This window comes from Scomber japonicus, chromosome 5 (genome assembly GCF_027409825.1).
Source record: "Scomber japonicus isolate fScoJap1 chromosome 5, fScoJap1.pri, whole genome shotgun sequence".
NCBI lineage: Eukaryota > Metazoa > Chordata > Actinopteri > Scombriformes > Scombridae > Scomber > Scomber japonicus.
Genome location: NC_070582.1, coordinates 29,023,663 through 29,041,647, shown reverse-complemented (window position 1 = coordinate 29,041,647; position 17,985 = coordinate 29,023,663). Strand labels below are relative to the sequence as shown.

The window sequence follows — 17,985 nt, the reverse complement described above, 5'->3', positions numbered from 1 at the left end:
ACAGCATCAAAAAATGTCTCGGTTTAATCTGATCCAGCAGTAGAGGTAGGGCTTTCAACACACAGCCTGCCAGCTGACCAGAGGCTGACTGCTCTCTGTACAAGCCAAAGCACACACTAGGTAACAGCAAAGGCACTCAATGTTACATTAATGTGGCTTTCATCAGCTTTTATTTTCTTATCCTACATTTACCCAAGAGTGTTATTAATTATTATGTTCCTCTGCGTAATACTTCTAATTTTCAAGAATCCATTTATCAGATTGATATGGGACCTAAATTGAAATTTGGTAATCACTGCTGGTTTTTACTCAATAATTAAGACTTTTTTTCAAAGTGACTTTAGTGTAATGAGATTATCAATCAAACATTATTTTTAAAGCACCTTTCATACAGGTTAATGCAGCTCAAAGTGCTTTACAGTTGATTGACAAGCTGATAATAAGACAGAACAAGTGACAATATAAAGGAAATGAATAAAAACTATGAGAATAAAAGAAAATGAAAAGACAAAGAACAGAAAATACAGATGTTTAAAATGTTTAGAAATTTTAAATAAATGAGAACAAAACTGAAAACATCAAAACAAATACAATAAAAATAGACCAAAAAGACTATAAACAATTCTTAGTGGAAAGCCAGACTGAACAGCTAGGTTTTGAGTTGATTTAAATATGGAATTGATTTTGATCAATCAGATATGTGGAGAAATATGTTGGGTTAAACTGTAAGATAACTGATAATATAAAATAATAATAATAATAATAATAATAATAATATGATATAAAAGCTGTATATTCAGTATGTGGTAAAAATGTACACAACAAGGTCAGAGGGCTCATGTATTGCGTGTGAACAAATTAGATTCAAGCACAACAATCATTACTGTCTGTCATTCTGTATAGATGGCTGCTTATGCAATCCCTTGGGTCATATGAGAGAGAGAGAGAGAGAGAGAGAGAGAGAGAGAGAGAGACTACCATATTCAGTAGTGTGTTGTATAACTACTATCTAGCCTCCACAGTATGCGTGTACATCATTATCTTTTTCATGTAATCACATCATTCATTGACTGAGTTCACCTGCCTTGATACATAACTTGTAATATACAAGTCATTGTTAGTCCTCTGTGTGTGTGTGTGAGTGTGTGAGTGTGTGAGTATGTATGTATGAAATGTAGATAGGCTGTAACCTTATACGAAGCAGCTGGTTGTCAGCAGATAGGATGAGGCTGTTGCTGTTGCTGTGTGTGTGTGTGTGTGTGTGTGTGTGTGTGTGTGTGTGTGTGGCGTTCCACATTCATTACAATTATGGGTAGTAGTTTTTATGGAAAACAATGCAGAAAAGTATTGATATTTATGTATTGGGGGTTAATTAGAGGAACTTTGACTCTGATGATTTGATGCTGACATATTTTGTCTCTACAGTGAAATGGAAGTATCAGTAAACATTTAAGTCACATGCTTCATGTATGTGACGATTTATATGCCAAGTTTCCATTCCACTTTGACACATTTTTCACCCATCAATACACCAACTTTGCCCACTGCAGCCAAGTGTAAAAATGTTTTTTTAACCCTGGTATTTCAACTCAAGATTTATTTAAGATTAGGGGGAAAAAATGAGGAATGGAAACAGATACAAGACATACAGTAATGATCACGAGCTGGCCCTGTCACACAGTGATGACTTAATGGTGTAATATGACTCAAACTGGGTTCATATTCAGCTATGACATATATGGGTCAATGAAGTGATGCAACCCAGTGTCAATTGGTGTAAGCAGTATTTTATCATTCTGATGTACAGAAATAAAATGTGAACTAAAATTTGGAATAAATATAATCCACTGCTGTAATGCAACACTATGTTTTGTAACAAATTTCACATCAATTGTCAAAACTTATTTAGAAAAAAATGGTTGTTTTTAGGATATGTCCTGCTCAATATTGACAAAATGCTTTAAAATCCATATGTAGATATACTCCAAAAATGTTTCTTTTCATTTTATGTTTTAAAATGAAGTAATTATTTGTGTAAGTACACTTAAAAACACAGTTGGTAAATAAAATATTTAATATTTATCATTCTTTTGTGGTTACACCATTTGACATTTTCAGGAGCATTCAGTCTGACCTTTGGCAATAATGTACATTTTAACAAACCTGCTGCTTTTAACACTATTTTTTAAGATATTTTTCAATTGTTCATCTTGCTAAGCCTTATTTATCACTGACCCACATACATATCTCTACTTTTTAAATTTGATGTAACATTTGGGGTTTCCTGTTTCATGAACTCATCATAATTAGGTATAAATGTCACTCTATTAGTTCCTAATATGGTTAATGTAATACTGTGAATATTTTACAGTAGTCTTCAGAACAACCAAAGAAATGTGTAGAGTAACGAGACAGGTAAGCGTGACTTATAGGATAAAATTCAATTCTGCCTGTTCTGCCACTTCACAAATCGACTGTGCTGCTGTGGTGTGCTGTTACATGCTTATTCATGTCACCAGCAGCATGCCTGTGCACGTGTGTGTTGTGTGATTTGTGTGTGACTGTCTGGTCCGATGGTTGCAGCAACAGTCATGCGGCCTATTTTTAGCTCCTCTCGGTGAAAACGAGTCCTCAGCAGGCCAACAGGTCTCTTTACAACTGCATAGATGGGTAGGAAGAGATGGCTACTACATTTAACATCACCACATAAAGTGTAACTGTAACTGTAAAGGAAGGAGTCTGTGTGTGTGTATGTGTGTGTATGTGTGTGTGTGTGTTTTATAGACAACCATTCATCTGATCTACTGCACACTTTGCAGGTGTATTGTTGGGAAACCAGAGAAGTGTAGTGTTGAGTGTGAAGTTGTTTGGATGAGAAATGTTAAAGATATAAACATTTAGCAGATCTTGACCTCACCAACATGGCAGTGGCGAAGACGCATAGCTACAACACTGCTCTCCACTGCTGTTCTGCTGAGAAAGGTATCTAGGAAATGTAGTTCATCAGCTGTTCATTTTTTTCAATTATACATATATATTTGTTTTCGGTAAGTCTTACATGAATCAAAGAAAGCGGAACATTATTTTTTTTGCTAGCTCGATGAAAATTAATGGACAGCAGTAATAGCAAAATATATATTTAATATCCCCAAAATATGCGTATTGTTTGAGACACGTACAGAGCCTTTAATGTAGTGAATGTATAATTATTATGACTATTCAGACTAACGAAACAGCAACTTCATAATGTTTTACACGCACAATTAGAGTATTTCATCCACAATAGCGTTAGCAGAGGGCTAACCGTAAGTTATACGGGTCGGTCAGCAGAGGTATGTCACTGCAGAGGTTTAACTTACTAAAAAAACTCATTAATATATCTGAACTCTGCATGCCTGCTTACATTACATCTCTGACTGCTTCTGCTAATACACATGGACTGAGCTACTTCCACAATTTATCAAAATAAAATGATGCGAGGCAACGACAGACTTTCAAAATAAACTACCAACAAGGATTTGTAATATTAAGATAAGTCCTACATGTTAATGACACTATGATTGGCTGAACTGTTCATAATTGAGTTTACAACATTTTCTGAACCTATGGAACTTACAAACATTAAGAAATCAGTCAGTATGCTCCGGGAATCAATTTTCTTGACAAATGTACAGCTGATCTACTCCACACTTGGTAGGTGTATTGCTGAGGAACAACGGAAGTGTGGTGTCGAGTGTAAAGTCATTTGGATAATCGGTTCGGCCCAATCTGCACTACTTAGATATGAATTTTGTGTTCATATATCATGCTTAAAAATACTGGAGTCACCTGGGATTTTTTACAAATTGTAATAGTTAAATAAATATATCACTGAAGTGAAATATTGAGACAAAACTGCCGCCGCATCGGCATTGTGGTGTCACACATTTCAGCTGTTACTTGACATCAAACCTCTCCACCAGAAGTCAAGGATCAAAGGTTAATGTCTTGTTCTTATGGGCACTGTGAGGCCTCAGTTGCTGACTACTAGCTATCCCACCCCAGGTTTTATGCTTGACCATAAAATAGAGAAGAGTGCAAAATCTATCAGTTTAGTCATAGCAGTAGAAGAGTACACTGATGAAGAAGAGAGAGAGATCTGGATGAAATAGAGGACACAATTATGAAGGCTGCATGCACATTGTCACAATGGGTACAGAGTTCTTCAAAAGAGCACCACAAATGAACAAGTACAAACACCTTGAAAGCAGGCGGAGGAGATTAGTGAGTAACCAAGGCGTCAATGTTCAAATCAATGTTTTTATTGATTTTTTTTTTTTTACCTGACCTTTTCCTCACATGCAGACCTTGGTCCTTGCATCTTACAACCTGTCAAACTCTAACCAAAGTGCACAAAAGATAACAAGCAGTAGTTCTGATTGCCACCCTGGATTGTGACTGGATGAAAAAAAAAAGACTGTAGGGCTGATTAAAATTTAAAAAGCTATATGTGTATTGCACAAAAATGCAAATACTCAATATCAAGAAAATAAAACTCACAGAGTAACTAACGGCAATGAATAAAGTCAATCATTTAGTAAGTAAATGAGTAGTGATGGTAAAACTAGACAAATTAGGCCCAAGCTGTTATAAACTGGAAATATCCCTTATAGGCCCCATACACAGGTGTTTTCACCTCTCCATATGACTGTGTTGATGTATAAAGATAGTCATTGATTGACATCTCCCTCACACCCACATTCATTTGGTTGCATTCATTACCACAGATGACTTACAGCTTTAAAATTCTTATTATGCATTATTAACTATCTCAAGTCTTAACATCTATCTAAAAACTCTGATAGTCTTACAGGGCTGATTCCACTGCAATGCTAATGGCTCTGTGAATCACAGTGGTGATTTGAGCTAAATGCTAATGTCAGTATGCTAAAATGCTCACAATTACAATGCTAACATACCATGGTTTAGCAGGTATGTTTACCATGTTCACCATCTTACAGTTCATCTTGAGGTGGATATGATGGTGTGCACTATATTTATGGCAATCCACCCAATTATTGACAGGATATTTCATGGTGATTGATCCTCTGGGGACTACGAATCTCTGGAGAAAGTTTTGTGGCAACCCTTCGAATGTCAACCGACCAATTAACCGACCAACCTATAAGACAGCATTGTTATCCATAGAGCCATAGAGCTAAAAAATGTCAATTTCTGACTCAAAGGGAATTCAATAGATTTGTTTTTGAACATGTTTCACCCCTATCACATAAATAGATTAATAATTTAGAATCAAGGACACAGGGTGCAGATGACAAATCAGGAGCTTGTGTCAATCACAATGCACTACTTGACAACAGGTATCGGCTAACATTAGCTAAATATAGTGGTCCCAGCTGTATTCCGGTCTCTTTCAAGAGGGGTTAAGTGAGGTTTTTGACTCTCTGTATCAAAGTAGCAGTGTGTTTAATACTTAAACAGTCCAAGGTGTCATAAAGGGGCTGCAGTGAGATTATGGGCTGCTGGAGCTGTTACCATGAACAATTGGGTCCTTGTATAACTGGACCAAAAGCTTTGTCTTCATCTTTGGCACTTTGACAAGCACTTTCTCAATAGATGGACTCCACCGAGGTTGTGCTTTGTCATCTATTCTGCTTGTGATTTTCAAGGACAGGATTTTTAGGCACAGCCAAGCACTGGAGGATGTCCAGTCCGCTTAGGTGACCTCCGGATTGCATGTCAGATTTTTGCAAATGATGTAGTTCTGTTAGCTTTGTCAGGCTGTGACTTGCATCACTTGGGGAGGTTGAGTGGGTGTGGAGCAGTTGGGATGATGGTCAGTACCTTTCACGGTTCATGTCAGAAAAGGGTGATTCATCTTCAGAGGAATGAACTGCCGTCACAAGTGTAGAAGCTGAAAGCTGCATGAATTGTTACTTTTGGTGATATTGGGGCAGAAGAACAAACTCGAAATACAACACTGATGTATCATCAGCTTGTAAAGGTGTCACTGCAAACATGCTACAAGTCATTTCTTATTTATACATCCAGCAGACACAGAGTCTAATATTCACTCTCCTTTTAGCTTCGTTTTGGTCTCTACCAGCCAAGGGATATATCTAGCTCTCAAACTGCTAAATACTCCACTATATTCACTGACTGGTTGTTAAATGTGTCTGTCTGTCATTTGATGCTGGGCAGGTACCATACAGCTGGTTATTACATTTTGCATGTCATAACCAGGAAAAAAGAGACCAGAGCACAGCTTGTGGGCCAAAAAACAAAACAATGAGCTAAAGGAAGCTAAAACGCACATTATGCTTTCTATTGTCTGCGTGACAATTTTTTGTCATCTGCCACAAGGGTCTTAGTAGACCATCTGTATACAGACCGTATGCACAAACTGCATGCACTGAAAAACATGTAGGCCTTAATATAAAAGTAGTATATTAAAAAATGCATTCATGTCCATTTTGGAGTATATCTGGCACTTCTCCATAGAGCTCAGGGGAACAATAGACTTGAGCTTGATTAACCTTAATCATTTAACCCTCATCTGGCCTTCAGCTTTAGATAGTGACTATAGGTAAATAGGTTGAGGAGATGGTCAACAAGTGGCCACAACGAGTCTCCTTCACAGTGTTTAGTGGTAGGGTGGGGAGCTCAGAGCTCAATGAGTTGATGCTTTTCAATATTGAAAAGAACCAGTGTACTAGACTTGAGCAAATGCATGTCCCTCCCAAGAGGTTATTGAAATGCATTTTGAAGAAAAAAACAAAAAAGGAAACCACTTTATAAAGTAGAACAAAGTGGGAAAGCAGGTTGCTGCTTCAACTCTTCATTAGTTATTCACCTTCACTATTTGATCTTGTTTTAGTTATTTATAGATTGATCAGATAGATATCTGATATGCTTTGGGCTTAAATGCTTCTATTGTGAAGCACTTAGTAGCTATTGTTTGAAAAATATCAGATACATTTTTACTAGCTGAATTAGTTGACATAAGGATAAATGTATGGTTAATATTAAAAATACCTGATTTATTTAACAGCAGGTTTACAGTATGTTTCTCCAACACACGCCCACAGAAAACCTATTTGTATTCATATTTTTTAATGAGTTATTTATTTTTCCTAGTCCTTAATCATCGTGTCAGTCATCCTTAGAGAACAATCAAGAGATTCATTGGATCCATTTTTATCAGCAATATATCATTTCATACTTCACAAGAGCACACACACTAGAAGGTATACTACAATACATTACAGAATGTTCTGTGTGTATATGTGTTTGCCCTATCTGTCAAGCAAAACTGTATGTCTATCAATCTATAAAGCCTGTCAAAAGAAAGATGTAATTATGTCTCCATTAGAATAAAGCAGATAAATCCTTCATGGACCTGAGTGCTGTAATTTATGTACAAAGTGACATCTTTCAATCAGTGTAATACCTCTAGCTTGGGGTCAATATATTTGTTTAACCGCGCTGCAGTGTTTATTTATGTAGCTATCTGTTAAGACTGTGTAGATTAATCTGTGTCTGTGCACAAAAGGACTGGGTAGACACGGTGGCCTTGAACAGAGAAAATTGGCACACTGGTCAAAATAGCATCCAAACCACAAGGGTGAGGGAACAGAGAGAGAGCTAGAACAACCAGGAGGAGAGAAATTATCCTACACACTCCAGAATTGGCCTATTTATGTGTCATCCCTGAACAATTGTGCAGTGTCACTTGATCTAGGCACTTTTCATAGACATGAAGACTCGACGCCCCACATAACCCTAACATTAAAAGACATGTCTTATATGAAGGCATACATGGGCCCATTTCATCATTTGGTGCTAATGTCACAGCTATGACAAGCACATAGCTAATTATAGACATGCTAGAATATCAATAGCTGTGATTAAATGGAATGTAAAGAAAATACAGTCATTATCAGGACTCTATGGAGCAAAAACAGCATGAAAAGAAAAGGACACATCATTTGCATTTATATGACTTATTAAATAAAATGTAGGTTATATTGAGTGTGAACACTGTTCCCATAAACATGGAGCTGATCAATTATGCATCAAAGAATCTGTGGGTTATATCAGGCTGTCTGCCTGTGAGTCCACATTTAAACAAATATTAGGCCTGAGCTGCTATTCACAAACAGCAGGATCACCTACTAGGTATGTGCCAAATAAGCCTTTCAAAATGGGTTACCCAGCCTCCTGCCTGCATCCTCTCATCCTCTACATGTTTCACTGGTGTAAACAGCCAGCAGGGCCAAGAATGGCCTTTCAGTGCATCTCTTAAGATTTATACTTTCCACAGAAGCATGGATGTGTTATAAGAGCAGGGCTAGCTTGCCTGCTACTGGTGAGCTGCCCTGACTGATGAAAAACAACACAGCAGGCTAAAAACTGAGAACAAGGACTTAACAGAGACGTCACTTGTTTTGATTTAGGAGCTGGATATATAAAATAATCCATCTGACAGGCCTGGCTGCTCGTACAGACTTATTTTAGCCATCCGGATAGATAGTTGACTCCAGCATCTGATGAGCGAAGTTGCTGTTATTGTGTTATTGTGTAAATGCCAGAGTGTGCCGATACTACAGATTTATAACAAGATCGCAACATTTGGCCTAATGTAATGCGCAGAGGCCTCCTCCTTCTCAGCAGCTGTTGAGAACGAGCTGGCTGCCTGTTGGAGGCTGGGCATGAGACTGTTGTTGTGCTCAGGGCACATAACACATCTGAGTTAGGAGTTGGACCGGTTGCTTCCAGGCTGAGAAAATGATTTTTACACATCGTGTGATAGTTAAGACGAGTTAAAACTGTGTCACAGAAATCACGCGAGAAAACAAAACAAAGCCATTTTTATTCTATTTTGGTGCTGGCTGTAATAAAGAAAAACACCAAACAATTGGGAGCGTTACACCCGTTACAGTGCTACATTGTTGAAGGTTAACAACAAGTTTGGCTGGTATCCATCTTGTAGGCAGCTTATCCTGTTGTTTTCAGTACAATATTAGTCACAAGGAAAAGCTAGGCTCGCTAACGTTAGCCAGTTAGCCACTAGGCTAACTACTGTATTTGCTAGAGATAGCTAGCCGTTAGCTAGCTTCTGTTTATTAAATACCATTAGTTCGCTTATTGGCAGAACCCCCCCTCCCCCAGTCTATGCGTCGTTATTGCTGCCAATGCCCCCCTTCCAGTACAAACTGTGGAGCACGTCACATGCAGTGTCAGTTTACTGCAAACAAATAACGTCATAAACGGTAAATAAACAAATAAGGAGGGTCGTGTTCGTTAAAGGTGATTTTTCTTTAGTGTGACGGTAATGAGAGCAACTGACAGGAGGTTAGCGAGTTCACTGACACCCATTTGGGCATGAAACAAAGCAAGGTTACAGGACAGGAGAGGCAGCTCAGACTAGATTTACCAGGACTGCACACACACATACACACACTGACACACACACACAGTCAACATAATCGCATACTGTGAGTGTGTGAGTGTGAATGTGTGAGACCCCCCCCCCCCCACACACACACACACACACACTCACGCAACAACACAGTGACAGTTATGAGGTGAGACCCCTCTCCTGCTGCTGTTGTTTGTGACTACTTCTTCTTACCTTTGTAATGCACCCGCAGGTTGTTCTGTGACAGCCCGATGTAGCTGTATTTATCCTTGGGGCTCCAGGATCGGGGTAAAGGGGTCTCCTCCTCGTTCACAGCCGGGTACAGCCGTTTCAGCCGCTCGTTCAGCTCATGTTCCTGGTAGTTAAAAGCAGGATCCCCTCCTAACGGCAGGCTTCCCGCTCCAAGCTCTGCCATTTTTGTGGCTTCTGTATTGTCCGTTTCTTTTCTTCTAACCAAATCCCCCCACCGTTGTCAGTCCGCTGGAGCTGTAGGCTGAGAGAGTGAGAGGGACTAGAGGGGAGAAAATAGCAGTGGTGTGACATCCCCGGATAAGCAGCAGAATGTACTGTAGGCTGGAGCAGTGCAGTGTGGGTAGTGTAGTCCCGCTGCTCGCTCGCTGTTACGCTAATGTCTCTAGAAAGGACTACACTGCTCTCCACTACCGTTCTGCTGAGAAAGGTATCTAGGAAATGTAGTTCATCAGCTCATTTTAAAATTATACATATATATTTTTGGTTTCGGTACGTCTTACATGTATCAAAGAAAGCAGAACATTATTTATTTTTTTGCTAGTTCGATGAAAATTAATGGACAGCAGTAATAGCAAAATATATATTTAATATCCCCAAAATATGCGTATTGTTTGAGACACGTACAGAGCCTTTAATGTAGTGAATGTGTAATGTATCTGTGTTATCAACTTATATTTGCATTGTAATTATTTGAAGTTCCAGTTTTTACGTGATATGTAGTAACCTTTTTTCTTTTTCTTTTTTTTCAAGTATATTTATCATTCTTACAGGTAGCCACACTTAATTGCTCATACACACACGATTTTCCCCGTAGTTAGAAAGTTATGTTCTCTTTATATTTATTCATAAAGAAAGTTTCACATTGAAAAATAGATCAGGCGCGCCGCGGTCAGCTATATGGGTTTTGCTGCGTGTTCCGTCCTTGTTGCCATGGAAACCCTGCTACAATGCTGATGTGTCTTTTGAGATTAACAGGCTTAAACTCAGACTTTTAAAACGAACAAGAGCTTTCAAAGTTTTTTTAGTCGTTGTATATTGGCTAGAGATGTCACCGCACAAAGATATCAAATTTCCACCTTTAACATCGTCACAAAAACAAAGGCAAGATATTAAAATGGGTTGACTAACAACGACATTATTGTATTATTATGACTATTCAGACTAACGTTACTAAACTAACTAAACTAAAATGTTCGAGCTATGTTTTTTATTTTTTATTTTAGACATATATATGACCACAGTCTACAAAATAACGCTGTCCAGACGTCAGAGGGAGGGCTAGAAGGAGAAAGTGCTGATGCTGTTCCTGCCCAACTATCTCCAGTGAGAAAGGTAAGAAGCAAGCCAGGTAAAGGTTCATCAAATTTGGCACAAGTGCACTCATGATAAGCAATTGTGATGAATAACAGCTTGAATATTTGACACCCAGATAATTTGTGTTTGTGTGTGTGTGTGTGTGTGTGTGTGTGTGTGTGTTTTACCCTATAGTTGTGCTGCACAGGAAGCAGTTACATTTATGCAGGCTCAGGGAGAAAGCCTCGACTCCTGATGTACCTGGAGAGCTATGTGATCAAGGAGCTGCATACTATCAACCCAGATGAACCTAAATATCAGCAACTGAGGCTACAGGTGTTTATTTTTTGACATTAAACAAGACGAAAAAGTTCTGGTTCAATCCACATAATCCCTGCCACACACACTTTTATTTTTTTGTTTGAGAGAGTATACTCACACATCTTCATCTGCTTTGACCACAGGTCTACCGTGATGTCTTTGCTTGTTTCATCAAAGAGTTCAAAACCTACCAACCCCTTCTGTCTGCCATCAGAAAAGAATATGAAAACACTTTAGGTCAGTAGCTGTACAAGTGAGCTGCCTTGATCATTTGCATTTCCTAAGAAGAATTACACTACACTTCTGAATGGATTCGTAAACTGCTATAAAAGGAACAAAGCAGCCTTTGACAAGGAGAGGGGGGAAAAAACAAGTTCAACAAAGAATCAGTTATAATAAAGGAAAATCCTGTCTTTCAGGCCGACCAGAAATAGAAAACTGCTATGCTTTGAAGAAATGGATTGCCTTTCTTCAAGAAAAGAGCACATTTATTGGGTATATATTGTGTGTGTGCCGTGGCCTGAAATCCAGAAATGCATCTGAATTGAAAATATATATTAAATACACTGACGTTCCACTTAAGCCTGGCAACTCATGAGACAATAACAACTATATTAAAAAATAAGCCCCTTAGAGTCTTAATTTTTGATACTTTTGGAGATATTTTGGCTTTCAAACAAACAGAGGGAACAAGAACATAATAAAAAAAAGAGAAAAAACATAATGAAATACTCATAATCAAACTGAGCCTGAACAGATTGCTGAGTACAAAATATTGACAAAATCAAAACATATGGTGCTGAAAATTAAGACTAAAAATGCTATGAGAAGTTGGCTACTGCAAATTTGTGGGAGGTGTTTTAAATGGTGGTTGTTTCATACAAGAGACTACACTTGATTATTTCATTTCTGAAAAATATGTATTCATATAGTTTTTCCAATTAATCAATTAGCAATCCAGCCCTTGAAATGTTATACTTAAGCACAAGTTCTCAGATTCTGAAATGATTGCATGATTCTGTTTTGTCTGGCAGGAATTACAATTATATGAAATGAGAAAAACCAAGCAGGTCTTTGAGTTGGAGAAGCTTATAAAATGACCTATTTCGTAAATCAGATAATATGATCACCTACAATGATTTCAGCCATGTGGGGGAATCATTTCCCTGGGTTGCTTGTCTGTCCAGCATATCAGCAGGATCATATCCGAGAACTGGAACCGCTGCGATCCAATCTGAGGCTGGTGACAGAGGAATGTGACAGGAAGATTCAAGCTCGCTGGGTTGAGGAGCAAGCTGAGATTGGAGCCTTGAAAAGGGAGAAAGAGCAGCTGCAGGAGGAAATTGAGGCCATGAGGGAGAAAGAAAAGACCATGCAGGCAGTGGTACATGACATAAACTTTGGCATTCTGACCACTATTCATTTATTATTCATGTATCTTTTAAGTATGTACAAGTAGGTGCAATTAATCTACATGAATCCCTGCTTCTGCACTGTTTATTTTATACATGTGTATAGGCCTGTCACATTCACGTTATCGACTTACCATACAATAACTAATATCAACTATATTATCAAATTGCCACACTTCAGCAGCTAAGAGGCTATTCATGTCACATTGGCTAAGCAAGTAGTGTCCTCCATTCCTCACTGTGTACGTCCTGAGTGGAGACTAGAAGCAGCAGCGCTGCTTATATGGAATTAAAGGTAAATAACTCTGTCCTGACCCACAATGGCAGTCTGTGTTTTTACAGAAGCGTAGCTCCCACTCTACAATCCCACCCCCCACCCTTCTTGCTTTACTATGCTATTATATCATTATTACATCAGTGGTATAAAATGATCTTCAAATGACAATAATATAATTTATCATGATTATTTCTGAGACAATATATTGTCTAACAAAAGTAGTTATTGTGACAGACCTTCCTATGTATGAAAAAGCTAAGGTCTCAGGTTGAGATCTCTTTATCCAAAGATTGCTTTGTTTGAGAATCACAGACTTTGCTCAGATTGAAAGGTAGATGGTAGATTATCATTGTCTCGTGTCAGCTGCGCCACTATCTTCTATTCCTCTCCAGGTGGACCATCTGAAATCTGAACTGTCCAACCAGTATACGCAATACAGGGAGGAGCGTGATGCCCGCAAGTTGCTGATCTGGCAGCTCAATGACCTAACAAGATGTTCTGTGAAGGAGGAGCATCCTGCAGATGAAAGGACAGGTGAGTACAGGCAGAAAATCATGTCATCATTTTCCTGCCCACTGACCTGTAATCTTTCCACTTTGGTTGTCCTGATTGTGTAAGTGTTAAAAATGAAGGGCCTGTCTCTGGCTAATCTTCACCCATATGCATGCACTAACACAAAAACTCGTTTCAAGGGGCTTTTTTATATGAATCATAGTAAAAGCACCCATAAAGATTGCCCAACTGATAGGCTGAGAATGTGGCCTTCATGGAAGATCACCTGCCTCTATTCTGTGGAAGGTTTAGAAGAAGAAGCATAACTGAAATTTAATCCCACACTGCTTGAAATGCATCACCTGTCAAACTGTTTTAAGTACTATATAGTCCATGGGCCAGACCAGATGTCAATACCACTCAAGGTGGCAAAGGTTACTTATAATTTTGGAAAGGATCCATGTCTGTAGATAATATTTTGGTATGATAACCCTTCCTGAGTCACAGCTGTATGACAGTTATCAGCTGTTGAAGTTAACCTCCCCCTATAAAAAACAGAAGCATTTTAGACGTTGGTGCATATCTTGATTTAGACTCATGTTCAGGATATTTGTCAATATTAAATAAAATTGTGTTTGTTATCATTTTAAAGGGGATACTCTAAGCTTTCAAGCCCTTCTGTGAATCACACACATTTTATAATAGTGGTCATTTTCAGATATGTATCCATATGGTTTGAACATGAGACTTTTAAGGAAGGGCTCCCAAAATAGTGATGAATGAGGATTGATGACCAAAGATAAAGGCCTGCCTTAAAAACATTTGACTCATAATCTCTGGTCGAGGCTCTGTCAAATTCTGTCATTAAGTGGGTAAAAGAGTTGCTCCATCTTTAAGAAATGAATTATTTATATAGCAAATCAACCAAACATGTAATATCCAAACATAAAGATATGATGGTATTTGTTAACATTGTGAATAGAAGAGAATAAGGACCCTGTGGAGCTGCAGCTTGCTCTGAAGGTGTGTCGGAAAGACCTGACCAAAGCCCAGGAGGAGCTCAGCAGGATGAAGGCAGAGTACTGGGATGTGGTACCTCGACGCAGTTGGGACAGCCTGGAACAAACGCACAAACAGACCCAGCAGCAGGTACCTCATGTAGACTCATATACTGTGCAAATAGTGCTGACTTGCATGTGCACATACACAGATTTCATTTTTAAACATTTTTTAAAATCCTCACAGTCTCCACCATGGTTTTTTATCCAGTTAGAGACCCTGCAGGGCGACTTTGATCAGTTGAAGAGTGAATATGACATCCTGCTGGAGCTCTTCAAAAGAAGCAGCATGCAGACTGAGACACATGACCCTGACACTGTGCAGGTACAGTATAGATTACTGGCCACATTTTTCTCCTCATTTTATGGTAGCTGTGTGACACATGCAACCCCCAAACAAGTCTCCTCAACATTTTACCCACAAATGTATCATACAGATTTATGTATGTGCGCAGATTTCTTTCACTAAGGCCCTGTGAACATCCACCAGACGTATTGTTATCCAATCACTTAAACCACTTTAGTTTACTTTATTTATTCGAACATGTTGAAATAACAAAATAAAATATATAGGCAGTGAAATAAAACAGAATAGAAATGAGAGCAACATTTTTAGATAAACAACAACAACAAAATAATAAACAAAAATCATCTTAAACCACTTGTTGAGGTGGTCTGGGGCGCATTTGAAGACATAACTGTTTTTAGTGTAAACACTAATATATCTTTGACACCCCAGCCAGGATGTTACAGGAAAATAGGCCATCAGTGTAGGGTGTGGCGGTTGTTTCAGTAAAAGCGTGCCAGAAGTGGCAAAAAATGGAGAGGAGCACAGATGTACGTGGTTGGAGTAATCAACAGTTGGAATAGTCATACATGTTAGTTCTCGAAACATTTGTTATTAACTCTTCAGCCCACACTAAAAACAAATCTGGTGTTTGTATGACGTGATAACTGCACAGGGTCCTTTTACCTTCTAGTAGAAGTCACGCAGGCAGCAACGAAATCTGGACACACACACAGCTTGAGACACATAAAGGAGACAGGTGTGAACAGTAATGTGTCTCAGCTGTCTGCTTCTGATCGGATCACCCGAGATGCATATTCATCCCAGGTGTAAACAGGGCCTATGTGATACTAATCTTGTTGTTTGTTGATTTTTTTTTAGGTGGGTGCGAGTGTGTCCCAGGAGCAAAGCCAGGTTCAGTCTGACCAACTAAAAGAGCCGCTCAAGTCTGATGTCTCCGAGAGCGATACACTCACTGTCCAGGAGTTTAGGTGATATAAATGAATGCACATACTATTGTTCACAGATTTGCTGCAAAGGGCTTTACGTTTTGGACAACATACTAGACCCTCAATCCTTAAACCAGCAATTCAAAAAAGAACAAAAAAACCCCTTCAAACAGAAAAAGAGTTTTTGTTCTCTATGGCTGTCTCTGTTTTTCTGTGTCAAAAGAGAGCCTTTTGTGTGTTTGTGTGTGTGTGTGTTTGTATGTGTACGTGTACGTGTATGTACAGGGCAGCCCTGAGGACAGCATTCCCCCTGAAGTCAGATCAGGAAATAGATGAACTTGTGGCCTCGGCTCAAAGTGAATCAGACAGCAGCAATGACACCATCTCCTCCCAGAGACTCTGCAACCTAGTACGTACCAGCAGGGGTTTGGATGTCTTTTTCAGAACTTGTTTTGAAAATGTGACCCCAGGCTTCCATTTGCAACTATTCTACCACATATTTACATGAACGGTCACCACCTTAGACCAATGTGGATATCCCAGAGAAACAATGTAAAAAAAAAAAAAAAAAAGCTTTATTTCTTTACAGCATGACTTTCTTCTGCTCAGTTTCTAACATTTTGCTCTCTTGATTTCACTCTGACAGCTTGCAGAGTCCGGTGTGGCAGCCTTGCCTCCTGCTTTTGATGAATCAGAAGAATCTGCTTTATCAAACTTTTAAACCCCTCGCCAACTGATACGAGATGGTAGTATTCATTTTATTGATTTCTGAAGCAGGCCAACATGTCAGCTTAAAGGCATACCAGAAAAAAATGTTGTATGTGACATTAAGTCTTGAGTCTCTGTAATAGATTATTGATTCCTGATGATGTATGAGCAATAATATTAGATTAAGAGGTAAAAATTATGAATCTGCTGCTGTCACTGATACAGTAGCTCAGAAATTAAAACCTTATCAAATAATATATCTTCCTAACTATGTATATACTATTAGAGGATTAAATAAGGACACATTTAGTATCAAATGCAACTTATTTGGATGGCTTTCTTTTTATTAGTGTATTACAATCGTAAGCTTTTCAACTCTAAAATACATAAAATATGTGTGTGGTGTGTGTTTGTGCAAGTCACACCACATATGACACTCAAGACACCCTGCTGAAGACATCTCCTGGCCCGTTGCAACCCCCAGTGCATCTGTCATTTGAAGAGAACCTCCTAGAGCCTCATCCCAAGAAAAAACAGAGTTGGATATCAAGTTACGGTCGATGCTCTGTTTGTCACTTGGTTGTGGGGTAACAAGGGTCCAGCTGGGGCAGAAAGCTTTTAGTCACTGGGAGACTGACTCTCCAACAAATCAACTAACAGTTGGTTCATCAGAGCAAACGCAGGAATGAATCAACAATAAGTTTAACTCACTGTAACATTAAGTTGAAGTGTAGCCATGCATTTTATACATACACCCAGCCAGTCCTTGTAGTACATGGTCTGGAGAAAGAGATTAATGAATGTGCTGTTAATGATAAAGTGGCCAGCTCAGATAAGGTCCTTTCACACATGCACAGTAATCTGTAAATGCCAATATTACTGTACAAGTTGATGTCATGTTTGAAAAGCACCCCCCCCCTTCCTTTTTCTGTTTAAATTATCCCATCAATCTGCAAATTCAGAACCTTGTAACAACTTTTGCAACTTTTTCTACATGATCAAAGTCTGAATAAAAGTAATTCCATGGCCAGTAAATGGACACACATATATAGATATTTTGTGTATCATGTGCAAACTGACAAGTGTATGAATTAATACTTCAAACGTTGACTGTGAGGAGATTTTGAGCTAAACAACTTTTATTAAAAAAACGGCTAGAAATTTGTTAGATGACAAACGGTCACCCACAATGGACAATCTGACAAAACCTTTTAATATCATGTAGTCAGATACTGTTATCATTTGAAAACTAACTAAAATTGTACAAGTAAAGATTTTAATAAGACAGAGGGCTTTATTGTTCCCTGCCCCAAATATTTCACTTTGTATCACTGCTGTCATCATTAATATTGAGTAAGGGTCTCTGACAGAGTGGCTGGTCTACCGGCTTAAATGCATGCCGACAGTTTCTTTTTCTTGATTAATTACAGCAAGCTTTTATGACATTATTGATTCATTTTGATGCTTTGGCGCATTGTTTGGAGGGGTGTCTGGCCAAAAAAAAGCACAATGAAA

At 38.6% G+C, this 17,985-nt stretch overlaps 2 protein-coding genes across 4 annotated transcripts in view; one reads left to right on the top strand and one right to left on the bottom strand.

The window, feature by feature from the left end:
* ranbp10 (RAN binding protein 10) overlaps positions 1-9,919 on the bottom strand; it is a 33,201-nt gene extending 23,282 nt beyond the window's left edge. For all 3 annotated transcript variants that reach the window (XM_053319224.1, XM_053319223.1, XM_053319225.1), the window contains exon 1: positions 9,635-9,919. In XM_053319224.1, the coding sequence (XP_053175199.1) occupies positions 9,635-9,836 (202 nt within the window). In that variant the 5' untranslated portion in view covers positions 9,837-9,919. The remainder of the gene's footprint in view (positions 1-9,634) is intronic.
* Positions 9,920-10,054: 135 nt separating this feature from the next.
* tsnaxip1 (translin-associated factor X interacting protein 1) lies at positions 10,055-16,494 on the top strand. Its single transcript, XM_053319618.1, has 11 exons — positions 10,055-10,100; positions 10,897-11,005; positions 11,162-11,302; positions 11,431-11,524; positions 12,475-12,671; positions 13,369-13,510; positions 14,451-14,617; positions 14,738-14,851; positions 15,695-15,804; positions 16,048-16,171; positions 16,409-16,494. Exons 3-11 carry the CDS (start codon positions 11,222-11,224, stop codon positions 16,481-16,483), a joined length of 1,104 nt encoding a protein of 367 aa, XP_053175593.1. The 5' UTR covers positions 10,055-10,100; positions 10,897-11,005; positions 11,162-11,221; the 3' UTR covers positions 16,484-16,494.
* Positions 16,495-17,985: the final 1,491 nt, after the last annotated feature.